This window comes from Coregonus clupeaformis, chromosome 28 (assembly GCF_020615455.1).
Source record: "Coregonus clupeaformis isolate EN_2021a chromosome 28, ASM2061545v1, whole genome shotgun sequence".
Taxonomy (NCBI): domain Eukaryota; kingdom Metazoa; phylum Chordata; class Actinopteri; order Salmoniformes; family Salmonidae; genus Coregonus; species Coregonus clupeaformis.
Window position 1 is genome coordinate 21818127 of NC_059219.1, and position 23435 is coordinate 21841561.

The following is a 23435-nucleotide window of genomic DNA, read 5'->3' on the forward strand; positions in this document are numbered from 1 at the left end:
TAATGCTTACTGTATTTGCCATTTTGACCATTAATTACAACGCTTTGGTTAATTGTTAGGTTCTGTTATATGAAGATTTATATCAGTGTGTTTACAATTAGATACACAAACACTTACCATAGTGACTTCCCAGGCTTCCTCTCCAGTGTTCTGTTTAGGTAAATGAAAGAAGGCTTTCCAAGAAAACCCCTCCATACCATCGCGATACATTGATCTTTATTTGTATCCTTTAAGAAGATCCCAATTTCTAAAACGCTACAACCGTTCAGTTGAAGTTGGGGTAAGACATTCAACGTGATAGAAAAAGATACACAAACCAATTTAACATTAAAATTGGACAGCACATATTTTCTTGCATATTATACCCATTATGGAACTCAAATCAAACAAAAACCGATCTGTTGAGAAACATTTCTCAGAAAGTTGACAGTACATTAAATCATGCCTCCCAAACACTCCCCATCAGTACCTGATATGAAACATTGGCGACTGAAGTCCCATACAGCAGCTTATATAGAGTAGAAACAACACAAATTACAATGACATTAAATTGAAGACTAACTAGACAACATACAACCCAAATAAGTTATGTTGGTATAGTCAAATAGATATGGAGTGTTTGGAAAGGTGTGCGGTAACACTGGAAGAAGTGCATGATCCTATTGCCAACATACGCAACTACTGTAATATAGAAAACAATAGCCACTATTTACTCTTAAGCTCAATCTCTCGCCACACAGGAAGCAGCTACCAACGAGGATTGTTAGCTAGCTCACTAAGCACTAGCAGGTACATTAAACATAGACATTGTATGTATTAAATAGCTAACACAAAATATTTGTAATACAGGAAAGCAACCAAATCCAGAGGGCAAACTAATGTAGAGAGGCATGGTATAGAAAAATCACCACTAATCCGTTGCTATTATAATTTAATAACAAGCCTAGTATAACTTGTTTTACAGTAGGGTTGGTTATGTTTTCCTCTGGCCATTAAAAGGCAGCCTAATTAACATTGTCGTCAGCAATCCTATTTTTCACTCTGTCTAAAGTACTGCAGTTATAATAAACAGTCATGCAGGGCTCTAGGCTTTTCCCTTGCCCTTAGTGACCTTCGTCTTTTACATGGTGGTGAGGAGGGAGGAGAAGGGATGGGAGAGGAGGGGAGCTGTTTTTCTGGGCTATGGGCTGTGGGTTCATCAACAGGGGCATCAGACTCCTCCGTTCCACCCTTCTCTTTCCTCTCCTCAGTTCCATTTTTCTCCTCCGATCCATCCTTCTCTTTCCTCTCCTCCAATCCATCCTTATCCGCTTTCCTCTCCTCTGCTGCTCCATCCTTCTCACCACCCTCAAGCTCCTCCTCTACATGGCCTACTTCCACATTCCTCTCCTCTGCTTTCTCAGCTGCATCACGAGTGGCTAGGTTCCCTCCATTCAACCTCAAGTCGAGCACACAGCCTGGGGTGCCCCCATCCCATCTCAAGTCCAGCCCCACGTCTGGCTCCGTCTTCCTCTTCAATGCTGTCAGACTGCTGGACGAACAGAAATCTGAGCTCTGTGTTCCACTGTCAGCCTCTAGACACAGTGGTTCCTGCTTTATCTGGACTAAGCCCCGAGGCATTTTGGAGTGCAAAGAGCTGACTGACTCGATTTTCAGCTGATTCAGTGGATCCACTTCGGCAGTGTTCTTCAAAGGTTCTGTTTGCTTGACAGTTAAGAGCCGCAGTGTTGACGGGACTCCCGGCTTTGGTGCCTTCTTCATTTGAGACGGAGCTGTTCCATCATCTCTGCAGTCATTCTGCCAGTCTTCATCTCCACTCCCTTCTCTGTTTTCCCCCTTCTGAACCATAGCCTCCATTTTATAATCCTCCCCTGGCTCCCTCTTACTCTGAAAGACTAGCCCCTTCTTATCACCTCTTAAACTCGTGAATTCTTCTTCCTCAGTCTCCTCTGCAAACTCAGGGTCTCTCGGTTCAGTCTTGACTACAAGGTTAGCAGGAGGAGTGGAGCAAGTCGACTTGTTAGACAGATCAAGAGGTAGTATATTAGCAGGCTCCTGTTTGTAGTCAGCTGTCTTTAAGGCCAGATCCAGTGGGGCATCAGAGGAGTAGCGCCGGTTTGCCCCTGCTATGAGGCTCAGACCCGGCTCAGAGGTGAAGCTGGACTGGCCCAGCACCGGAGGAGGGGCTCCTGGATTTGGTGCTGGGTTGAGTACCTTCCACTGGGGCTGGGTGCCTGAGAGGGGTGGAAGCTGGGGGGTAGAGGATGGGCCAGAGAGGCCAGAGGCCAGAGGGGTGTTTGCAGGGACAAACATGACCAAGGACACCCCAGGAGGTGGCTGTTTGTCCAGGCTGAGCTTCCACAGCCCCTTGGTGGGTTGGTCAGGGCTCACCACGCGGACAGTAGTGGTGTTAGAGACTTTAACAGGGACTCCCATAGTGACTCTGGCAGGGGCAGAGCCTGGCATTCTCATCAGAGTAGGAAGTGGTGCTGACGCTTGTCTCTCTGGTTTCTTCACAGGAGCAGGGAGAGGGAGATCCCTTGGAGCGAGCTGGGGTAGGGGTTTGGAAGGAGCAGCAGGGGCGTCCTTCCGTGGTTTCTTCGGAGCCATCTGCACAAAGAGAGAGTTACAACAGTGAACAGAGAGCTACTTGTACCCGTCTATATCCAATCCAACTTAAATCAAAATAATATGAAAATATTGTTCTTTTTAAGAGCCATAGACAGTGACAAACATATCAGTGTATTTCAACAGTCCTTAGGGTGGTAACCAATACTCACCACAGGAGGGGGTTTGCGTCCACAGTCCTTGAGGTGGCTCTCGTAACCCTGCTGGTGAGGGAAGCCCAGGCCGCAGTTCTTACACAGACAGGGCCTCGACCCTGCGTGGCCCCCCATGTGTGACATCAGCATCAAGGCCGAGCGGAAGCCCTTGCCGCACTCGGAGCAAGTCATCACCCTCTGGTGAGCCCCGGCGTGCTTCTTCAGCTCGTCAGCCGTGGAGAAGGACTGGCCACACTCCATACAGCGGATCTCATCCCCCTTGGTCCCCTGCTGGCCCCAGCAGCCTGTCTCCCTCTTGTGCCTCTGGAAGTCGTTTTGGCTCTGGAAGACGCCCAGGCAGGCCACGCAGTGGAGCCGCTCCGGCTCACACTCGTGCTTACGGTAGAGTTTGGCCAGGCGGAAATGGCGGCGGCACTGGATGCAGGTGTAAGGCAGCAGGCCAAGGTGGGAGAAGCTGTGCTTGAGGAGGGCATTCTTGCGGGTGAAGCTCAGGGGGCAGTCAGTGCAGCGATAGCTGCGGACACACCCCCGCTCCTTGTGGCGGCGGAGAGAGCGGCGCAGGCGGAAGCGGCGGCAGCACTGCAGACACACGTGGCCAGCCAGCTCGCGCTTGTGCTCCTCTAGGTGCTCCTCACACTTGGTCAGGCAGGTGAAGACACGCTTGCATGCGTCACACTCATAGAACTCCTTCTCAAAGTGGGACTTGGCTAGGTGGTCCTTTAAACCCTGCTCAGAATCAAAGCCCTTCAGGCAAACGCGGCAGCGGAGTTGTACAAGTGGGCCTGAGGTCTGGGGCTGGGCGTGGGTCCGCAGGTGGGAGCGGTAGTTGGCCAGCTGACAGAAGCGCTTGCCACACTCGGCGCAGCAGTAGGGGCGTGCCCCTGTGTGCAGGTTCATGTGCTCCTGGAGCTGGAAGCTGGAGGAGAGGACGAGGTCACAGACGCTACAGTTGTGTTCGCCTGAACCTCCAGGCTCTGCTTCTGAAAGGTAGAGGGAGAAGGGAGTTAAAGGAAATTGGATGATATTTGGATGAAACCAGATCAAAGTAGGTTGACTAAAGTATGAAAAATGACTGTTGCTTCTAAAAAAAATAATAAAGGTCTCCTGATGTGTCTTAAGCATTGTTGTGGACTTAAAACATCAGATTTTAGTCATTGAACCCAAAAAAAAAAAAAAGTGTGATTGAGAGTGAAAATCTATAAATTCTGTAGGAAAACATAAGATTTCACACAGGCCACATTTCCTCCGGTGGGTGGGCCGTTTGGAAAGATTTTGGCAAAATTTGAGTATACCCACTACTCCAAGCAGCACTACACCACTGCATAGGTCTGATGGAAAGACAGCAGTCACACACAGCATGATGTTAAGCAGTCCATTCACTCGAACACAATAAGCCAGTAGGTCCCAATCATAACAATACAAAACACAACCATTAGGCAATATTAATGCCAATGATTTTAGAATGAGATGTACGACGAGCAGGTGTCCACATACTGTATATATATTACACTACATGACCAAAAGTGAGGGAAAAAAGTATTTGATCCCCTGCTGATTTTGTACGTTTGCCCACTGACAAAGAAATTATCAGTCTATAATCTTAATGGTAGGTTTATTTGAACAGTGAGAGACAGAATAACAACAACAAAAATCCAGAAAAACGCATATCAAAAATGTTATAAATTGATTTGCATTTTAATGAGGGAAATAAGTATTTGACCCCTCTGCAAAACATGACTTAGTACTGGTGGCAAAACCCTTGTTGGCAATCACAGAGGTCAGACGTTTCTTGTAGTTGGCCACCAGGTTTGCACACATCTCAGGTGGGATTTTGTCCCACTCCTCTTTGCAGATATTCTCCAAGTCATTAAGGTTTTGAGGCTGACGTTTGGCAACTCTAACCTTCAGCTCCCTCCACAGATTTTCTATGGGATTAAGGTCTGGAGACTGGCTAGGCCACTCCAGGACCTTAATGTGCTTCTTCTTGAGCCATTCCTTTGTTGCCTTGGCCGTGTGTTTTGGGTCATTGTCATGCTGGAATACCCATCCACGACCCATTTTCAATGCCCTGGCTGAGGGAAGGAGGTTCTCACCCAAGATTTGAAGGTACATGGCCCCGTCCATCGTCCCTTTGATGCGGTGAAGTTGTCCTGTCACCTTAGCAGAAAAACCCCCCCAAAGCATAATGTTTCCACCTCCATGTTTGACGGTGGGGATGGTGTTCTTGGGGTCATAGGCAGCATTCCTCCTCCTCCAAACACGGCGGGTTGAGTTGATGCCAAAGAGCTCCATTTTGGTCTCATCTGACCACAACACTTTCACCCAGTTCTCCTCTGAATCATTCAGATGTTCATTGGCAAACTTCAGACGGGCATGTATATGTGCTTTCTTGAACAGGGGGATCTTGCGGGTGCTGCAGGATTTCCGTCGTTCACTGCGTAGTGTGTTACCAATTGTTTTCTTGGTGACTATGGTCCCAGCTGCCTTGAGATCATTGACAAGATCCTCCCGTGTAGTTCTGGGCTGATTCCTCACCGTTCTCATGATCATTCCAACTCGAGAGGGTGAGATCTTGCATGGAGCCCCAGGCCGAGGGAGATTGACAGTTATTTTGTGTTACTTCCATTTGCAATTAATCGCACCAACTGTTGTCACCTTCTCACCAAGCTGCTTGGCGATGGTCTTGTAGCCCATTCCAGCCTTGTGTAGGTCTACAATCTTGTCCCTGACATCCTTGGAGAGCTCTTTGGTCTTGGCCATGGTGGAGAGTTTGGAATCTGATTGATTGATTGCTTCTGTGGACAGGTGTATTTTATACAGGTAACAAGCTGAGATAGGAGCCTCATTGAGTGGCTCAACAGCTCGTACTATATAAGAAGACACCTGTGGGAGCCAGAAATATTTCTGATTGAGAGGTGGTCAAATACTTATTTCCCCTCATTAAAATGCAAATCAATTCATAACATCTTTGACATGCGTTCTTCTGGATTTTTGTTGTTGTTATTCTGTCTCTCACTGTTCAAATAAACCTAGCATTAAAATTATAGACTGATCATTTCTTTGTCAGTGGGCAAACGTACAAAATCAGCAGGGGATCAAATACTTTTTTCCCCTCACTGTATATATATACACACAGTTGAAGTCGGAAGTTTACATATACTTAGGTTGGAGTCATTAAAACTTGTTTTTCAACCACTCCACAAATTTCTTGTTAACAAACTATAGTTTTGCCAAGTCAGTTAGGACATTTACTTTGTGCATGACACAAGTAGTTTTTCCAACAATTGATTACAGACAGATTATTTCACTTATAATTCACTACATCACAATTCCAGTGGGTCAGAGGTTTACATACATTAAGTTGACTGTGCCTTTAAACAGCTTGGAAAATTCCAGAAAATGATGTCATGGCTTTAGAAGCTTCTGATAGGTTAATTGACATCATTTGAGTCAATTGGAGGTGTACCTGTGGATGTATTTCAAGGCCTACCTTCAAACTCAGGGCCTCTTTGCTTGACATCATGGGAAAAATCAAAAGAAATCAGCCAAGACCTCAGAAAATAAATTGTAGACCTCCACAAGTCTGGTTCATCCTTGGGAGCAATTTCCAAAAGCCTGAAGGTACCACGTTCATCTGTACAAACAATAGTACGCAAGTATAAACACCATGGGACCACGCAGCCGTCATATCGCTCAGGAAGGAGACGCGTTCTGTCTCCTAGAGATAAACATACTTTGGTGCAATGACCTAAGACTAGGGAATTTTTACTAGGATTAAATGTCAGGAATTGTGAAAAACTGAGTTTAAATGTATTTGGCTAAGGTGTATGTAAACTTCTGACTTCAACTGTATATACTGTAATGTGAAATGTCAAAATAATAGTAGAGAGAATTATTTATTTATTTCATCACATTCCCAGTGGGTCAGAAGTTTACATACACTCAATTAGTATTTGGTAACATTGCTTTTAAATTGTTTAACTTGGGTCAAACGTGTCGGGTAGCCTTTCACAAGCTTCCCACAATAAGTTGTGTGAATTTTGGCCCATTCCTCCTGACAGAGTTGGTGTAACTGAGTCAGGTTTGTAGGCCTCCTTGCTCGCACATGCTTTTAAAGTTCAGCCCACACATTTTCAATAGGATTGAGGTCAGGGCTTTGTGATGGCCACTCCAATAACTTGACTTTGTTGTCCTTAAGCCATTTTGCCACAACTTTGGAAGTATGCTTGGGGTCATTGTCCATTTGGAAGACCCATTTGCGACCAAGCTTTAACTTCCTGACTGATGTCTTGAGATGTTGCTTCAATATATCCACATAATTTTCCATCCTCATGATGCCATCTATTTTGTGAAGTGCACCAGTCCCTCCTGCAGCAAAGCACCCCCACAGCATGATGCTGCCACCCCCATGCTTCACAGTTGGGATGGAGTTCTTCGGCTTGCAAGGTCCCCCTTTTTCCTCCAAACATAATGATGGCCATTATGGCCAAACAGTTCTATTTTTGTTTCATCAGACCAGAGGACATTTCTCCAAAAAGTACGATCTTTGTCCCCATGTGTTGCAAACCGTAGTCTGGCTTTTTTTAATGGTGGTTTTGGAGCAGTGGCTTCTTCCTTGCTGAGCGGCCTTTCAGGTTATGTCGATATAGGACTCGTTTTACTGTGGATATAGATACTTTTGTACCTGTTTCCTCCAGCATCTTCACAAGGTCCTTTGCTGTTGTTCTGGGATTGATTTGCACTTTTCGCACCAAAGTACTTTCATCTCTAGGAGACAGAAAGCGTCTCCTTCCTGAGCGGTATGACGGCTGCGTGGTCCCATGGTGTTTATACTTGCATACTATTGTTTGTACAGATGAACGTGGTACCTTCAGGCGTTTGGAAATTGCTCCCAAGGATGAACCAGACTTGTGGAGGTCTACAATCTTTTTTCTAAGGTCTTGGCTGATTTCTTTAGATTTTCCCATGATGTCAAGCAAAGAGGCACTGAGTTTGAAGGTAGGCCTTGAAATACATCCACAGGTACACCTCCAATTGACTCAAATTATGTCAATTAGTCTATCAGAAGCTTCTAAAGCCATGACATCATTTTCTGGAATTTCCAAGCTGTTTAAAGGCACAGTCAATTTAATTTAATGCATGTAAACTTTTGACCCACTGGAATTGTGGTACAGTGAATTATAAGTGAAATAATCTGTCTGTAAACAATTGTTGGAAAAATTACTTGTGTCATGCACAAAGTAGATGTCCTAACCGACTTGCAAAAACTATAGTTTGTTAACAAGAAATCTGTGGACTGGTTGAAAAACGACTTTAAATGACTCCAACATATACACACACACACACACAGTTCCAGTCGAAAGTTTCAGAACACCTACTCATTCAAGGGTTTTTCTTATTTTTACTATTTTCTACATTGTAGAATAATAACGAAGACATCAAAACTATGAAATAACACATATGGAATCATGTAGTAACCAAAAAAGTGTTAAACGAATCAAAATATATTTTATATTTGATATTCTTCAAAATAGCCACCCTTCGCCTTGACAGCTTTGCACACTCTTGGCATTCTCTCAACCAGCTTCACCTGGAATGCTTTTCCAACAGTCTTGAAGGAGTTCCCACATATGCTGAGCACTTGTTGGCTGCTTTTCCTTCACTCTGCGGTCCAACTCATCCCAAACCATCTCAATTTGGTTGAGGTCGGGAGATTGTGGAGGCCAGGTCATCTGATGCAGCACTCCATCACTCTCCTTCTTGGTAAAATAGCCCTTACACAGCCTGGAGGTGTGTTGGGTCATTGTCCTGTTGAAAAACAAATGATAGTCCCACTAAGCCCATGCCAGATGGAGTGGCGTATCACTGCAGAATGCTGTGGTAGCCATGCTGGTTAAGTCTACCTTGTATTCTAAATAAATCACAGACAGTTTCACCAGCAAAGCACCCCCACACCATAACACCTACCCTCCATGCTTTACGGGGAGAAATACACATGCGGAGATCATCCGTTCACCCACACCGCGTCTCACAAAGACACAGCGGTTGGAACCAAAAATCTCAAATTTGGACTCCAGACCAAAGGACACATTTCCCCCAGTATAATGTCCATTACTCGTGTTTCTTGGCCCAAGCAAGTCTCTTCTTATTATTGGTGTCCTTTAGTAGTGGTTTCTTTGCAGCAATTCGACCATGATTTCCTCTGAACAGTTGATGTTGAGATGTGTCTGTTACGTTAACTCTATGAAGCATTTATTTGGGCTGCAATTTCTGAGGCTGGTAACTCTAATGAACTTATCCTCTGCAGCAGAGGTAACTCTGGGTCTTCCATTCCTGTGGCGGTCCTCATAAGAGCCAGTTTCATCATAGCGCTTGATAGGTTTTGCGACTGCACTTGAAGAAACTTTCAAAGTTCTTGACATTTTCCGTATTGACTGACCTTCAAGTCTTAAAGTAATGGACTGTCGTTTCTCTTTGCTTATTTGAGCTGTTCTTGCCATAATATGGACTTGGTCTTTTACCAAATAGGGCTATCTTCTGTATACCCCCATACCTTGTCACAACACAACTGATTGGCTCAAACACATTTAGAAGGAAAGAAATTCCACAAATTAACTTTTAACAAGGCACACCTGTTAATTGAAATGCATTCCAGGTGACTACCTCATGAAGCTGGTTGAGAGAATGCAAAGAGTGTGCAAAGCTGTCATCAAGGCAAAGAGTGGCTATTTGAAGAATCTCAAATGTAAAATATTTTGATTTGGTTAAAACTTTTTGGGTTACTACATGATTCCATATGTGTTATTTTATAGTTTTGATATCTTCACTATTATTCTACAATGTAGAAAATTGTAAAAATTAAGAAAAACCCTTGAATGAGTAGGTGTTCTTTAACAGATGTGAACTTACAACTGCTTTAAGCTAAAAACAATATGTTGTTTGACAATAAGTCATTATGATTTGAGCTGTAGCCTACCTGGGTCCAGTTCCTCCTCCTCCTCTTCCTCTTCCTCCTCATCCTCATTCTCAGAAACCTCACTGTCATCAGTTTCCTCAGAATCCTCCTCTAAACTCTTTGCAACTCCTGCTTCTTTCTTTTTTGGTCCTTGCTCTTTCCCATCATCATCGCAAACACCTTTCCCTCCATTTCTCCCTCTTATTCCCTCTCCAATTTTTTCTCCTGGTTCTTCTTCCTCAGCGACCGCCCTTACTAGCTTCCCTGTGTTTACAGGTTTTGGAGTAGTCTGAAACATAGCAGTCTGGTCTGCCAGTGGCAGCTTGGAATCATTCTTAATTGTTCTTAAGTGTTCAACAGGGGAAGTGGAAGGAGCTGGTACAGCAGTCAACACAGTCCCAGCTCCAACACGAGACACAGATATCAGGACAGTTTTAGTTATTTTGGGGGTTTGGTGAAGGCTATTGCTTTGACCACTTACTAAACTCTTGGGTAGTATGGGAGTAACAGGCCGTGAAGTGTGTGCCACTGCCACCGGTTTGTTTGTAGAAGGAGGGGGTGGGCAGAGTATTGTCAGTGTCTCAGGGGGCCCAGAGGGACTTGGGGTTACTGTAATGTGAGGGCCAGTCTGTGAGGCAACCTGCTGTACTGTAGAAGCAGTCTGTGAGGCTACAGAAACCAGCTGATCAACACCGACCGGTTCTGGGTCCACAGCTGTGGGGGTGAGTGCAGCAGGAAGAGGAGGCGAGGAACTGGGGGTTTGGAGGTTGGCCAGGGGTCCAGGGGAGATATTGTTAGAGGACGAAGGCAATGGTGTCTCCTTCACACAGGTGGTTTCTCTGGGCTGCAAGATGTCAGGGAACCCTAGTTCTGTCAGCTGGATATCGATGGTGAAGTCTGACATGGTGGCTGTGAGACAAACACAATCTTATAAACACAATCCATTTTTGTCACTCTAATGCCACCATTTCAGGATCAGGATAAATGCCATCAGAATTGTGTACAGTAAGACCATAATACAATTCCAATGTCACTAAAAGTAACTGCCATTACAAAACAAAATGTTGAATGCTTTTATGCTAATGTTGACAGAAAACAGTTAAGACAATTTATTATGTCTGACACTGATTCTGAAAGATAGAAAAAGTAGCTAGGCATATTCAAGCAAGTGCAGTGAGCGAGCTAAATACACTGACTGTGACGGCAACATTCACCATTTCAACTTTGAATTGTAGCTAGCTAACGGTGGCTAGTTATTTAGCCAACCTAATTAAGATCACAATGTGCAAAAATGCCTCACGTCAATAAAAACGACCTAACTACTATAACTATTGACAGAATAAACAGGTAAATTATGACGATATAAGGACTTCCGCAGCTCACCTCAGTTCTGATTGCAACAGTGAAGATCGCTAATTTTCAGAGGCTCCACCTGGACAGAAACACCTTGTGGCCATGGAGGCATGCGCTCTTCATTGTCCGAAAAGTATCCAGAAACGATCTTATTTGACTGATCTATGATACTGTATAAAGCTTGTTGCACAAGGTTACTATCTAGCCTAATTACTGATTTAAACGTATGTTTAATTTATTTTATAACACACAATTTGTTGTAATTGAATCACTCACAAACCGCGACCGATCTGCTTCCGTCTTCTACAACAGTGGGACAAAAACATCCGGACCTTTACACACTTAATGACGCCTACTGTCGTGGAGGGATACTACAACAACAAATTATATTTGACATTTGACTCATTGAGCAGACGCTATTATCCAGAGCGATTTACAGGAGAAATTAGGGTTAAGTGCCTTGCTCAAGGGCACATTGCCACATGTTTTACCTAGTAGGTCCGGCATTCGAACCAGCGACCTTTCAGTTACTGGACAACACTCTTAGTCGCTAGGCTACATGCCTGGCCTTTGAATGGAACTTTGCACTGAGTGTGAAAATGCATAAAACTACAGGGGGGAAATTTATTGTCAGAACATTTTTTTATTTTGGGATGTGTATATAAAATTATTTCACATATTTTCAACATATTTTTTCAAAAGTATGTGCCTCCTGTTTTGTGAACAAAAAATTCAGATTATGAGATGACTATGCAGTCCTGACAAGACTATGCATAAGGGGATTCTGCGCCTGAACGATCCACAATCTGCAGCCCCTCCTCATTGCTGGAGTGTAATGAAGAGTCATTGTGATGATGAGAAGTGGTGGAGTTCATCTCCAAGGTCTGGAAGGTGGCACCTGAACTCTCCCTCTGTGGGTTTGTTGAGTTTTCCCTGTGCTGCCTGAGCTGCTGCATATGCTGCCTGAGCCATTGCCTTCCCTATGGCCCTCCAGGCATTGCTGCAGAGGTTCTGGCTCTTGTGCTTGCAGAACAGATGATGGCTGCCGAAATAGTCCCCACAGGTGATACACTGGACCAGCCGAGGGTTGCACTTGTGTTTGTGGAGCACGCCAGGTGACCAGAACTCGCGAGAGCAGGCCTGGCAGACATGAGTAGGTTTGGGGCGGGTGTAGGGTTTCAGCAGCATGTGAGCAACACCTTTAGGCCGGCCTGGGCCACATTTGGAGAGGGCAGGTCGAGGATGGCAAGGCAGAGCTAAGCTGTGCATGTTGACCTGGTGTTTGATGAGGAGAATGCCATTCTTGAATATGCGGCAACACATGTTGCATGGATGACGATGCCTTTCCTTGACATGATGGTGCAGCAGAATAGGCAGAGCAAACGTTTCTTGGCAGAACCGGCACAGCAAGGGACCCGGGGACACCACATCAGGCTCAGGGGTCTGGAAGACACTCTGGCTTGCCTCCAGGGATGGTGGAAAGGAGAACGAGGAGTAGCCCAGATCTATAGCGTCAGGAGAGGGGAGCTGAGGTGGACTATCCCAGGTGGGCTCAGCAGTCGTCTGGCTCAGGTTTGGTTCCATGTCAAGGGACAGGTCCAGAACAGGATCCCTAAGGACCACAGGGCACTGAGCACAGAAGGATGAATTTCTAAGGGAATATCTCCAGCCACAGTTATGGCAGTAGATCTTCTTTGGAATCAGGTCTAATGCCTCCTCCTCAGGAGATGCAGAGGATTGTGGAGCAGTGGGATATCCTGGTAGAAAGAACAATTAAAACAAATATATATGACTAATGACAAGGACATCAAATCAGCAAAACAAAATTATGGAACAAGCGGATCATAGTGGGCATTCATTAAATTATTATGTGCAAGTCCCTGGCATAGAGAGCTGTGCAATAAAGATGCAAAATACCTGTAAGATCAAACCCAGGTCTCCCTCTGTTTTTTGGTGGCATCTCTAAATGTATCCAGCCTTCAGGTCGAAACGATATTGAAGCTGGGTGATAAGCAAGTTCAATAAATTATATGTTAATAGCTACATGTCTCTATAACAAGCAGTGGTTCCAATATAATAAAGACAGTAACTATGTGTGTAGTAAACTATTTTACAATCAGCAAGCTCAGGATACTTTAAGCTTAGATTCGTTTTGATTATGCAAAAGGGATTGGCCAAAACTCAGTCAGTAATTATATTTTAGAAACGCAATACCTTGTTTTAAACAGCAGAGGGCGTAGTAAACTAAATTATGTTCATCTTGTTATCGGTACAGGGCATCTGCTGTTGTCCTAATCACTTCTCGTGCAACGGCAAAAACCCTATATTTAATTTAGATTGTTTTTTCGTTTATCAATCATACTCTACAAATATTAAATTACCTGCGCTAGATGAGGTTTTGTGTTTGTGATTGTCCGCAGAAAGATTGGCCTCCCGTTGGTTGACCTATGGTCAGTGATATTTTTTGCCTACTTACTACCTTTTAGAATGTTTTAATTCCTAATTTTCAATTGATAATCGTCTGTCTGTAGTTACAGCTGCTAGGCAGTAGTGGGTGACATCACAAAGCACAATTCATTAAAACTGGGGGGTAATGAAGGACACATTGAAAGGCAAACAGACACATTTGTAATTCTGTAGCAGTCCTTGGGGCGCCTTTCTTTATTACATATAGGCAGTGTCCAGGCATGTTACACGGGGAGAAGAACAATGAAATGAGAACACTTCCATTCCGCCTCTGTGGTCATTTCGTCATCATGCCAAACTTAAGACAAATCATTTATGTAAAGTTCATTAGAATATTTATGACATTTCAATTATGTCTAACAAATCAAAAATACAGGTGACAAGGTGTAGCTGGTGGCAGGATTCTCCTAAATCGAGTCATTGACTATTAGTCTACATTACAACCATTGTTTAGGATGACGTGAAAATCTATGCATGACACCAAAGAACCATTGGGCCTAAACGAAACTAACTTAGTGGAGAAATACATTTTGATATTTTTATACTCTGTGCATTTAACAATAGCAGTATAATTTAGAAGTTAATCATAATTGAAACAGTTTGGCATGACAATGCACCACTACATGAACCAGAAACCATATATAGAAACATAATGTCTCTTAGAAATTGCAACTCCCAAACATTCCAATCCATGTTTACTTTTCACAAAAATCTCTTTCAAATAGTAAATATCCTCAACAGGTTTTATAAAATGCACGGTGGTTGCATTTCATCTGCTACTACAGAACACTTAGCAATATAAAAATGATAAAACAAACAAGAAAAGCGCCATGTGTCAGACAGCATGAAAGCCATTTTACACACACCTTTTCACACAAACACCTCTAAAAAATGTAAAAACAGTAACACTCAATTATCATGATAATCATTTAAAAGATATTAATCAAAACAAAAATGAGGGAACAAACATGATGCCCAAAACTAATTGCTGTTGTTCTTAGTCCAGATAAGACACAGGTGTATGACAGATGGGTTTAACAACGGCTTACATCTTTTGGTTAGTAAGTCAGTCATTCCAAGCGTGATGTGTGCCTTGAACACCCTAACACAACCCAAAAATGGCAAATGCTGAACAATCAGTGGGACATCTCAGCTCACCTGTTAAAAATCCTGCAAGAAATTCCTCACCCGTCTTTCTCACATTCTAAAAACACTCCAAACTCATGATCTAAATTTCACGCCCAACCTCACACCAACAAAAACCCTTGACCAAATTCTAATTCTTTAAAATCCCTCTCCGATTCTTCGTCCCCTCCCCAATCCCTTTACAGAAAACCCCCCTTCCCCATTCTGAATTATCTCTTGCTGCGGCCCGCTGCCTCTTTCTCCTCCTCCTCCGGGTGGCTGCTCTGCTGGTGGGCCTTCAGGTTGCTCTCTCGGCCAAAGCTCTTGCCACAGGTAGGGCAGGCGTAACGCCCCTTGGTGTGTGCCCGGTTCTTGTGGGCTTCTAGCTGCTCGGCACGGGCAAAGCTCTCCTCACACTCCTCGCAGGGGTGGGCCTTACGTGGGGTGTGCTTTTCCTTCTTGTGGGCGCGGAGCTGGGCCAGGGCATGGAACGTGAGCTCACACTCAGGGCAGGGGTGCTGCTTGGGCGGAGCGGGAGCCGCCTTGGGTTTCTTCTCCTCTGCTGGGACTTCACTGTCGTCTTCTCTGGCCTCCTCGCCTGCTGTTGCTTTAGGACGACCCCGTCTGCCGCCGGCTGCTGCTTTCCCCTTGGTCTCAGCCGGAGCTGCTGCAGCCTCCTCTGCATTGTTTCCAGTCTCAGCCTCCTCTGTCCCCTCTTCCTTCTTCTTCCTCCTCTTCCCTTTCTTCTCTCCGACCGCTGCGTCCTCTGCTTTAATGGGCCGTCCGCGCTTCTTGGCTGGCGAGGCGCCGCCGTTGCAATGCTGGTCACCGGCGTGGTTCTCCTGGTGCATTATTAGCTCAGACTCCGTTTCGAAGCCCCGGTTGCACTTCCCACAGCGGTGGGTCTTGGTAGGGTCATCTGGCTCTTCCACCTCTGCCTCTGGACGGGGGTGCTGGGCCAGGCGGTGGGTACGAAGGAGTGCAGGGCTGCGGAAGGTCTCACTGCAGTCCTTACACACAAACTGCCTCTCTGGACAGACCTGTCTCCTGTGGGTCGTCAGCTGAGGGGGACAGAGAGTAAACAGAACGGACACGTGAGTCAAGGCTGAGGGAAGAGTCCGGGCTTGACATTAACTTTTTTAGCCACTTGTCCTTTGGACAAGTAGGACTGAGTTTTTACTTGTCCGAAAGCTCAAGCCACAACTAAAAAAAGGTCTGTAACACCATGCAGACAATTACATTGATGGAAGTTACAATTTATCTGCAATATTAAAGCTGATCTACCACCCAAAATGTTTTAATAAAAATAAAAAAACATTACAAAACTATGAATAAATAAACACCATGGGCAAAAAATGAGACTGAAAATTGTGTTGTATGATGCAAGGAACCACTTCACAAAATAACATTCATTATTATCGCTGGTATTGACAATAGAAGGCAGCTGGTCTCTGATCCCATGTATTACATCTCCTCCTTGTGGGCTTGAGCAAGGCACTTAACCCGGCACAAAGTCAAATACTGCACGGATATAAAAAGGCTAGTGTATAAAACGCATGGTCCGTCAACCCTCCATCTGGAGAGCTACTGGGAGTGCAGGCTTTTGATCCAACCCTGCTCAAACACACCAGAGTCAAGGTCCTGTTGAGCAGCTGATTTTATTACAATGTGGTGTGTTCGAGCAGGCCTGGAGCAAAAGCCTGCACACCCAGTAGCTCTCCTGGAATCTCCTGGACAATAGTTGGCCATCCTGCAACATTAAAATTACAACCAAATACTTTTTATGTCTTTATAAAATAATTCCCTAATTCAATGAGCCAGGGATCAAATGGCTAAGGTGGGAGAGGTAGCTAACTAAGATGTTTATTTGCAAGGTTAAAATATTCAGTGTTCAGGGGAGATCTTGACAGAATAGGAGTTACTTGTCAATTAGGCTATTCTAAGATTTTTTTTTTTTTACTTTGTCAGAATTTCATGGCCAGTAGAGGAGAATCCTAGCAAATGTTGAGCTAGAGAGACAGTATTACAAACGGAGTATGCAGCATTGGTTTCATCAACTGCGCACCCGTATCAACTGAATGTCGGCCATTTGCGGTTATACACGAGTGGCAACAGCCCACTGGCACACACACAGGTAATACACGCACCATGACTTTAAGGATTTTCATTGCTGAACAAAAATGTGCTATAACTGGGCAAATAACTCACTAACTAGCAATGAATATGAACAAATGTGCACTTTGATCTAAAAAACAAATCTTGCGACTGCATGATTGAAAGACTGCCTGTCATTGCAGGCCTACAATAATTATACTCCGATGCACTCTACGTAGATTGGGAGGACAGTGATCAACACTTCATATGCGGAAGACACATTTAACCAATTCTGATCAGAGTAGCCTAATTGTTTGATAGTGATTTTTGAACGATTTGGACAACATAAATCTATAATCTGCTGGCCTGAAAATGTTTTATTGCCCCGGGCAAGTGTTAATGTAGCCTGGGTAGCAGGTAGCCTAGCGGTTAGTGTTGGGCCAGTAAGTGAAAGGTTGCTGGTTCGAATATCACAGCAGACAAGGTCAAAACTCTGTTCATGTGCCCTTGAGCTAGGCACTTAACCCTAATTTGCTCCAGGGGTGCCGTACTACTATGGCTGACCCTGTAAAAACAACACACTTCACTGCACCTATCCGATGTATGTGAAAATAAAACACCTTTATTTATTCTTATGACGAGACACTTTGCTAGTTTATTTCAAACTATTCAAGCAGTGTTACACTAAACACATATTGGCTCAGAACCTGTGTCACTGTTCTGCACTCACCTCAGAGAAGGTACGGAAGCTCTCCTGGCAGTGGGGACACTTGAAGGGCTTGTCCTCCTTGTTGTGTGAGCCCTGGTGCTGGGTCAGCTCCTCCGAGGACGGAAAGGTACGGTCACACACATAACAGGTGAACAGAGTATCTCCCTGGGAAGAAAACACAGGCATAACGTAATTTATGGAAGTTTTTGCTAAATGGGGGGGAGGGGGTCACCGCAAATTCCTACTGGTCTAGTCTGGAATTAAGTATTGTTGTTTGAAGCTTTTAATATGACAGAAAACTGTTTAAGGTCAAAACAGGGCTTCAGTAGGTTCTCTCTTCTATAAAGTGTTTTGATTGTTAGGCAGGTTGTGTAGTAGCATACCTGCTGGAGCTGCTGCTTGTACTCCTCGCGATGGCTCTTCTTCATGTGCCTCTCCTTGGCTTTGGAGTTACAAAATGTGATGAAGCACTGGAAACACTGCAGGTTCTCATGCTGGTCTGTGAGAAGAGGGGGTCAGCAATATGACAACTGAAACTGCATTGCCTTCCTTCCTTCCCTACCTACCAGATTGATTTCATTCAAACCAAAGAAAATCTGTATTTGTCTATGAGCAGGGCTGTGGCGGTCATTACATTTTGTCACACAGTGATTGTCAAGCAAATAACTGCCAGTCTCACGGTAATTGACCGTTAATTAACATAAAAACATTTAGCATCTCCTGGCTTCTACCCATAGCCTACAAGCCACTGATGAAGACCTTTGGAACATTACATAAAACATTTAAAATGACAAATCCATGTAATATAGCCTACACCATCTAAATAAATGCATTATTTATTTTAGACAGGTCTAAAGAAACATGATATGAAGAAAATTTAGTCTATTTCAGAAGAATAGCATACTGAGTTGTCCTTATGTTACGCCCTGATCTGGCTATGCCATATGGCTGTGGGCTACACTAGTTCATTTGGCAGACAAGATTTGCTTAGAATTCCGTAGCATTATTTTATAGTATGAAGAATACAATAGAAAGGATATTTTCTCCAAACGATTTGAGGGAGTGCGCACATGCGGCTATTCTGTGTTGAGCGGTTAACAAAGAAAGAGGTACTCCTATACGCTTAATTTTGAGTTATTTATGTAACTTTAGTTGTGACACAAATGTTGGGCTATATGTTTTGATTTTTAATACATTCTTGGCTGCATGATGCGACTAACGATGATTTGAAAAAAGTTGCATTAAAGTCATGAGCTCCGCTTTGTTTTTTTGCGCAAGCTGTACACACTTCAGTCTCTCATTCACAATTTGACAAGCACTTGATAATGCCTCAAATTTCCCGGCTGCATCCTCTTTGTGTGGTTGTACATGCCCCCTACCAAGATCCATGCATTTTGCGGCCAGTGGCCGGTGTGCCCTTGGGATGAATATAATAATTATAATTCCCTTCTCCCGGCTGCGTGCCGAAGCAACTCTCACTCTGGCTCTCCATCACGTGATCAGGTCTTTCTCACAGGCTACAAGTGAAGACACATCAGACCGGCAACTGCACCCGTCCTTATCCAATTCCGAGGCGCATATTGAAGATTTTGGAAGAACTGTCCATATTTACTTTGTCAGCCAACAAGATGAGTAGGCCTAATGAACAGCAAAAGCACTAGCCTATGTCAATCTACTATCCCCCATAGTACAAAAGTTGACCTATTCTATTCAAGAAATAAATATTCCAAACATATTCTGGGACAGTTGTGGGATGCGATAGATCCCAAATTAATACAACCACTAGCATCAAAAAACCTGTTTTAAGCAATGAGCCTGACAACAGATGAGAATATTTAGCTTAAAGTGTATAAGCGCAGCAATGCACACACGGCAGTAGGCTATAAGTGCAAATGTTCCATTAGCAGGAAAACATCCTTTGTCAAAAGTGACCACAAATGTGATTATGGAAGTAATGCTATTATTATAAAAGGTGCATTTTAATGGTGAACATTTTCTTCAAAAAACTTCAAACTCACGCGCTGCGTATGTATGCCAGTTAGGCTCTACACCCGTTGTAAAGCAGATTAATGTGCTTCATTTTAAGAAGTTATTTGGCCACTTTAGTTGTGAAACAAACCTTATCAAAACATATAGGCCTATGGGCTACGCTACATGAGGTGTGTGACTACGATTTGAAAAAAGTCACCAAAAGCATCCGCTGTTTCTTGCCTTAAGCTGGGCATCATTCACAAGTGATAATATATAATTCACAAGTGATAGGCTAATAGTCACTAGTTTTTCTTTATTTGTACTATTTCCTACATTGTAGAATACTTTAGACATAACTATGAAATAACACATATGTAATCATGTAGTAACCAAAAAAGTGTTAAACAAATCAAAATATATTTTATATTTGAGATTCTTCAAAGTAGCCACCCTTTGCCTTGATGACAGCTTTCCACACTCTTGCCATTCTCTCAACCACCTTCACCTGGAATGCTTTTCCAACAGTCTTGAAGGAGTTCCCACATATGCTGAGCACTTGTTGGCTGCTTTTCCTTCACTCCGCAGTCCAACTCATCCCAAACCATCTCAATTGGGTTGAGGTCGGGTGATTGTGGAGGCCAGATCATCTGATGCAGCACTCCATCACTCTCCTTCTTGGTAAAATAGCCCTTAAACAGCCTGGAGGTGTGTTTTGGGTTATTGTCCTGTTGAAAAACAAATGATAGTTCCACTAAGCCCAAACCAGATGGGATGGCGTATCGCTGCAGAATGCTGTGGTAGCCATGCTGGTTAAGTGGGCCTTGAATTCTAAATAAATCACAGTGTCACCAGCAAAGCATCCCCACACCATCACACCACCTCCTCCATGCTTCACGGTGGGAACCACACATGCGGAGATCATCCGTTCACCTACTCTGCGTCTCACAAAGACACGGCAGTTGGAACCAAAAATCTCAAATTTGGACTCATCAGACCAAAGGACAGATTTCAACTGGCCTAATGTCCGTTGGTCATGTTTTTTGGCCCAAGCAAGTCTCTTCTTCTTATTGGTGTCCTTTAGTAGTGGTTTCTTTGCAACAATTCGTCCATGAAGGCTTGATTCACACATTCTCCTCTGAACACTTGATGTTGAGACGTGTCTGTTACTTGAACTCTGTGAAACATTTATTTGGGCTGCAATTCCTGAGGCTGGTAACTCTAATGAACATATCCTCTGCAGCAGAGGTAACACTGGGTCTTCCTTTCCTGTGGCGGTCCTCGTGAGAGCCAGTTTCATCATAGCGCTTGATGGTTTTTGCGACTGCACTTGAAGAAACTTTCAAAGTTCTTGGAATTTTCCAGATTGACTGACCTTCATGTCTTAAAGTAATGATGGACTGTCGTTTCTCTTTGCTTATTTGAGCATTTCTTGCCATAATATAGACTTGGTATTTTACCAAATAGGGCTATTTTCTGTATACCACCCCTACCTTGTCACAACACAACTGATTGGCTCAAATGCATTAAGAAGGAAAGAAATTCCACAAATGAACATTTAACAAGGCACACCTGTTAATTTAAATGCATTCCAGGTGACTACCTCATGAAGCTGGTTGAAAGAATGTTAAGAGTGTGCAAAGTTGTCATCAAGACAAAGGGTGGCTACTTTGAAGAATCTCAAATATAAAATATAATTTGATTTGTTTAACTATTTTTTGGTTACTACATGATTCCATGTGTAATTTCATAGTTTAAATGTCTTCACTATTATTCTACAACATAGAAAATAGTCAAAATAAAGAAAAACCCTGGAATGAGTAGGTGTGTCCAAACTTTTGACTGGTACTGTATACTAAATAATGTGTGTGAAATTTGTATTTGATTTAGAATGGACCGTTATCATGCACCTGTCTCGCTACGTCTCGAAACAGGGGTAGCGGGGGGAAAAACGTCATCTATGCACTTAAATAGCGAATGGAGGATGCTTTTCCCGTGGTTCATTTTCATGCCAGCCAGGTAGGCTATACTCCTGTTGTAAAGAGAAGCAATGTGCTTAATATTTGGAAAATAGAGAAATAAATATAGTAGGCCTAGCATATAGAAAGCTGATGGGATCCTCTTTTTAAGAGACCATCCCTCTGTTTTCTCATGCAATTGCATAGCCTATAGAAATGTTGCGCAACATGAGCTCATGGGCTCTCATTAAGTGTTTGATTAGATTTTCGATTACATTTGCATTGATGTCAGAGTAATTAGAGGGACAATAGAGTGCTGAGTACCAGGCAGCTAGCAAGTTTGGTAGGCTACTAATGACCATCAGCAGCCACGTGTATTTTGACTGCAGTCATGACTCATACAGCCCTATCTGTGAGTCATTACAAAAACAGTAGAGTAACTGCCACCCAACTCACATGGTTGAATGGTGGGTGGAGGCGGTGCTTTGAAGGAGGAAATGGGTTTGTAGGGTTCCGCTGGTTTCTCAGTGGTCAGTTCTGCAGGGGGATCCGGTGGCCCCTTCCCCATCACTATCTCCTCTATATTCAGTATGTCTGAGTCCATCGTGGGAGAGTGGATGTCCTGAAAAGTTTAAACATAAAGGAGGATGAGAGAGAGTTAGCCAACGAGGGAGGGAAATGAATATGTCATGTAGCCAGAGATGGGCTTTAATTTAGCTCATAATAGTTATCCTCACATTACAAGCTAGAAAACTGAAAAGTTATGACAGACATTTACATACATTTTCAATAGATAACACTTGTGCACAGGCGTATCTTAATTAAATCCCCCTTATTTGGACTGGTTGGTAAAAAAAAAAAACGTCTCCATTGAATTTATGGCTGGCCAGCTACTAACGTTAGCTGGCTAGCTAACTCGATGTTAGTTGTTAACTAAGTGGTTGACTAGTTAACTACTTAGCCAGCTAAGGTTAGCTAACGTTAACGAGAGGTAGTTAAATGATCATAATCAATGGATTTTTCATTTGCTTGCTAGCTTGCAATAAGGTAAACATAAGATACCGTTAAACATGCATAGCTAGAAGCTCAAGGAGCTAACGTTAGCTGAAATAGGTTCCCAAACCAACAAGGCCCTAACGATTGCTAGCTAGCGGTGAGGAGGATGCCCATTTCATATATAGCTAACGTTAGCTAGCTACCGTAAGTTAGTCATTAGAAGGATAGATTGCGAGTGTCCCCAGAAACAGCTTTTAATTTTCACGAAGTGAAGCAACGGTAGTTATACTTTGGCTAGATGTCTATCGTCATTAGCATAGACATTAAATACTAGCTGCGTAAATATGACTTGCTAAGCTAACGTTTGTCTTACAAGAGTTTCACCTCAATGGTTGGAAAAGGCTACAACGACACGCCTGATGCCCAAACCGATATTTTAGTTAATGTATTAAAATGAGTTTAGGGGTCCGTTTTAGGTTCTTGCTAGAGGGTTTAAAAGTCAGCTGTGTCCTTACCTTATAGTCCTCTCCCTCAATGGTTTGCTAAGTAACGTTAACTCCAAGTTCGAATAACATAAGCTAGCTAGCTACATTAGCTGGCTGGCTAACAATTCAAACGGAGAAATAACATTTTAGCATATTACGGACACGTTTAGTTCACGGAAACCAACTGCCCCACCATAATTATATGGTAAATATGTAGGCATAAGTCTTAAACGATATATTAGCAAACTAACGTTACAGCTAAACATGAATTGTGAACAAGCCGTTAGCCACCTACCTTAAACCGCTTCCAGTACAGTGAAGTGAATGTGGAAATTGAATTGACCCTTGTCACGTGATAAGGGCAATATTTTGGTCTTCAGCAAAAAAAATAAGTAATGCTTCTCTGCTCGTTTTCACTAAAAACTTGAGCAAATGCATGGACACGTGTTTGTCTATGCTTGGGTGCGGTTGATTTAGTAAATAATCGAATTCATTCGCTGGTTGTAGCTAAAGACTAGATGAATAACTCCGGTGAATAATATA

At 43.4% G+C, this 23435-nt stretch overlaps 3 protein-coding genes across 5 annotated transcripts; all 3 read right to left on the reverse strand.

Moving 5' to 3' along the window:
• Positions 1-199: 199 nt before the first annotated feature.
• Positions 200-11386, reverse strand: LOC121542827. The gene is made up of 4 exons (XM_041852385.2): positions 11122-11386; positions 9760-10647; positions 2781-3763; positions 200-2610 (listed from the first exon to the last, which is right to left on the reverse strand). The coding sequence occupies exons 2-4, from the start codon at positions 10640-10642 to the stop codon at positions 1060-1062; spliced, it is 3417 nt and encodes a 1138-aa protein (XP_041708319.2). The 5' UTR covers positions 10643-10647; positions 11122-11386; the 3' UTR covers positions 200-1059.
• Positions 11387-11756: 370 nt separating this feature from the next.
• LOC121542375 lies at positions 11757-13558 on the reverse strand. 2 transcript variants are annotated; one of them, XM_041851778.1, is made up of 3 exons: positions 13473-13558; positions 13009-13092; positions 11757-12848 (listed from the first exon to the last, which is right to left on the reverse strand). In XM_041851778.1, exons 2-3 carry the CDS (start codon positions 13049-13051, stop codon positions 11935-11937), a joined length of 957 nt encoding a protein of 318 aa, XP_041707712.1. In that variant the 5' UTR covers positions 13052-13092; positions 13473-13558; the 3' UTR covers positions 11757-11934. The 2 variants fall into 2 exon arrangements, with proteins under 2 accessions (XP_041707712.1, XP_041707713.1); XM_041851779.1 differs by lacking the exon at positions 13473-13558 and adding an exon at positions 13306-13396.
• A 158-nt stretch (positions 13559-13716) lies between these two features.
• On the reverse strand, positions 13717-23276 carry LOC121542826 (zinc finger protein 3). 2 transcript variants are annotated; one of them, XM_041852383.2, is made up of 5 exons: positions 23188-23276; positions 21868-22033; positions 17869-17984; positions 17507-17650; positions 13717-15743 (listed from the first exon to the last, which is right to left on the reverse strand). In XM_041852383.2, exons 2-5 carry the CDS (start codon positions 22013-22015, stop codon positions 14913-14915), a joined length of 1239 nt encoding a protein of 412 aa, XP_041708317.1. In that variant the 5' UTR covers positions 22016-22033; positions 23188-23276; the 3' UTR covers positions 13717-14912. The 2 variants fall into 2 exon arrangements, with proteins under 2 accessions (XP_041708317.1, XP_041708318.1); XM_041852384.2 differs by lacking the exon at positions 23188-23276 and adding an exon at positions 22923-23173.
• Positions 23277-23435: the final 159 nt, after the last annotated feature.

Excerpts from the sequence above, each read along its gene's own strand:
- LOC121542827 (XM_041852385.2), bottom strand. The coding sequence starts at position 10,642 with ATGTCAGACTTCACCATCGATATCCAGCTGACAGAACTAGGGTTCCCT. Across the intron at positions 3,764-9,759 it reads GGAGGAGGAACTGGACCCAG|AAGCAGAGCCTGGAGGTTCA; the intron begins GTAGGCTACAGC and ends TCTACCTTTCAG. Across the intron at positions 2,611-2,780 it reads GACGCAAACCCCCTCCTGTG|ATGGCTCCGAAGAAACCACG; the intron begins GTGAGTATTGGT and ends CTCTTTGTGCAG.
- LOC121542375 (XM_041851778.1), bottom strand. The coding sequence starts at position 13,051 with ATGCCACCAAAAAACAGAGGGAGACCTGGGTTTGATCTTACAG. Across the intron at positions 12,849-13,008 it reads ACCTGGGTTTGATCTTACAG|GATATCCCACTGCTCCACAA; the intron begins GTATTTTGCATC and ends TCTTTCTACCAG.
- LOC121542826 (XM_041852383.2), bottom strand. The coding sequence starts at position 22,015 with ATGGACTCAGACATACTGAATATAGAGGAGATAGTGATGGGGAAGGGG. Across the intron at positions 17,985-21,867 it reads TCCACCCACCATTCAACCAT|ACCAGCATGAGAACCTGCAG; the intron begins GTGAGTTGGGTG and ends CTCTTCTCACAG. Across the intron at positions 15,744-17,506 it reads GCTTCCGTACCTTCTCTGAG|CTGACGACCCACAGGAGACA; the intron begins GTGAGTGCAGAA and ends TGTCCCCCTCAG.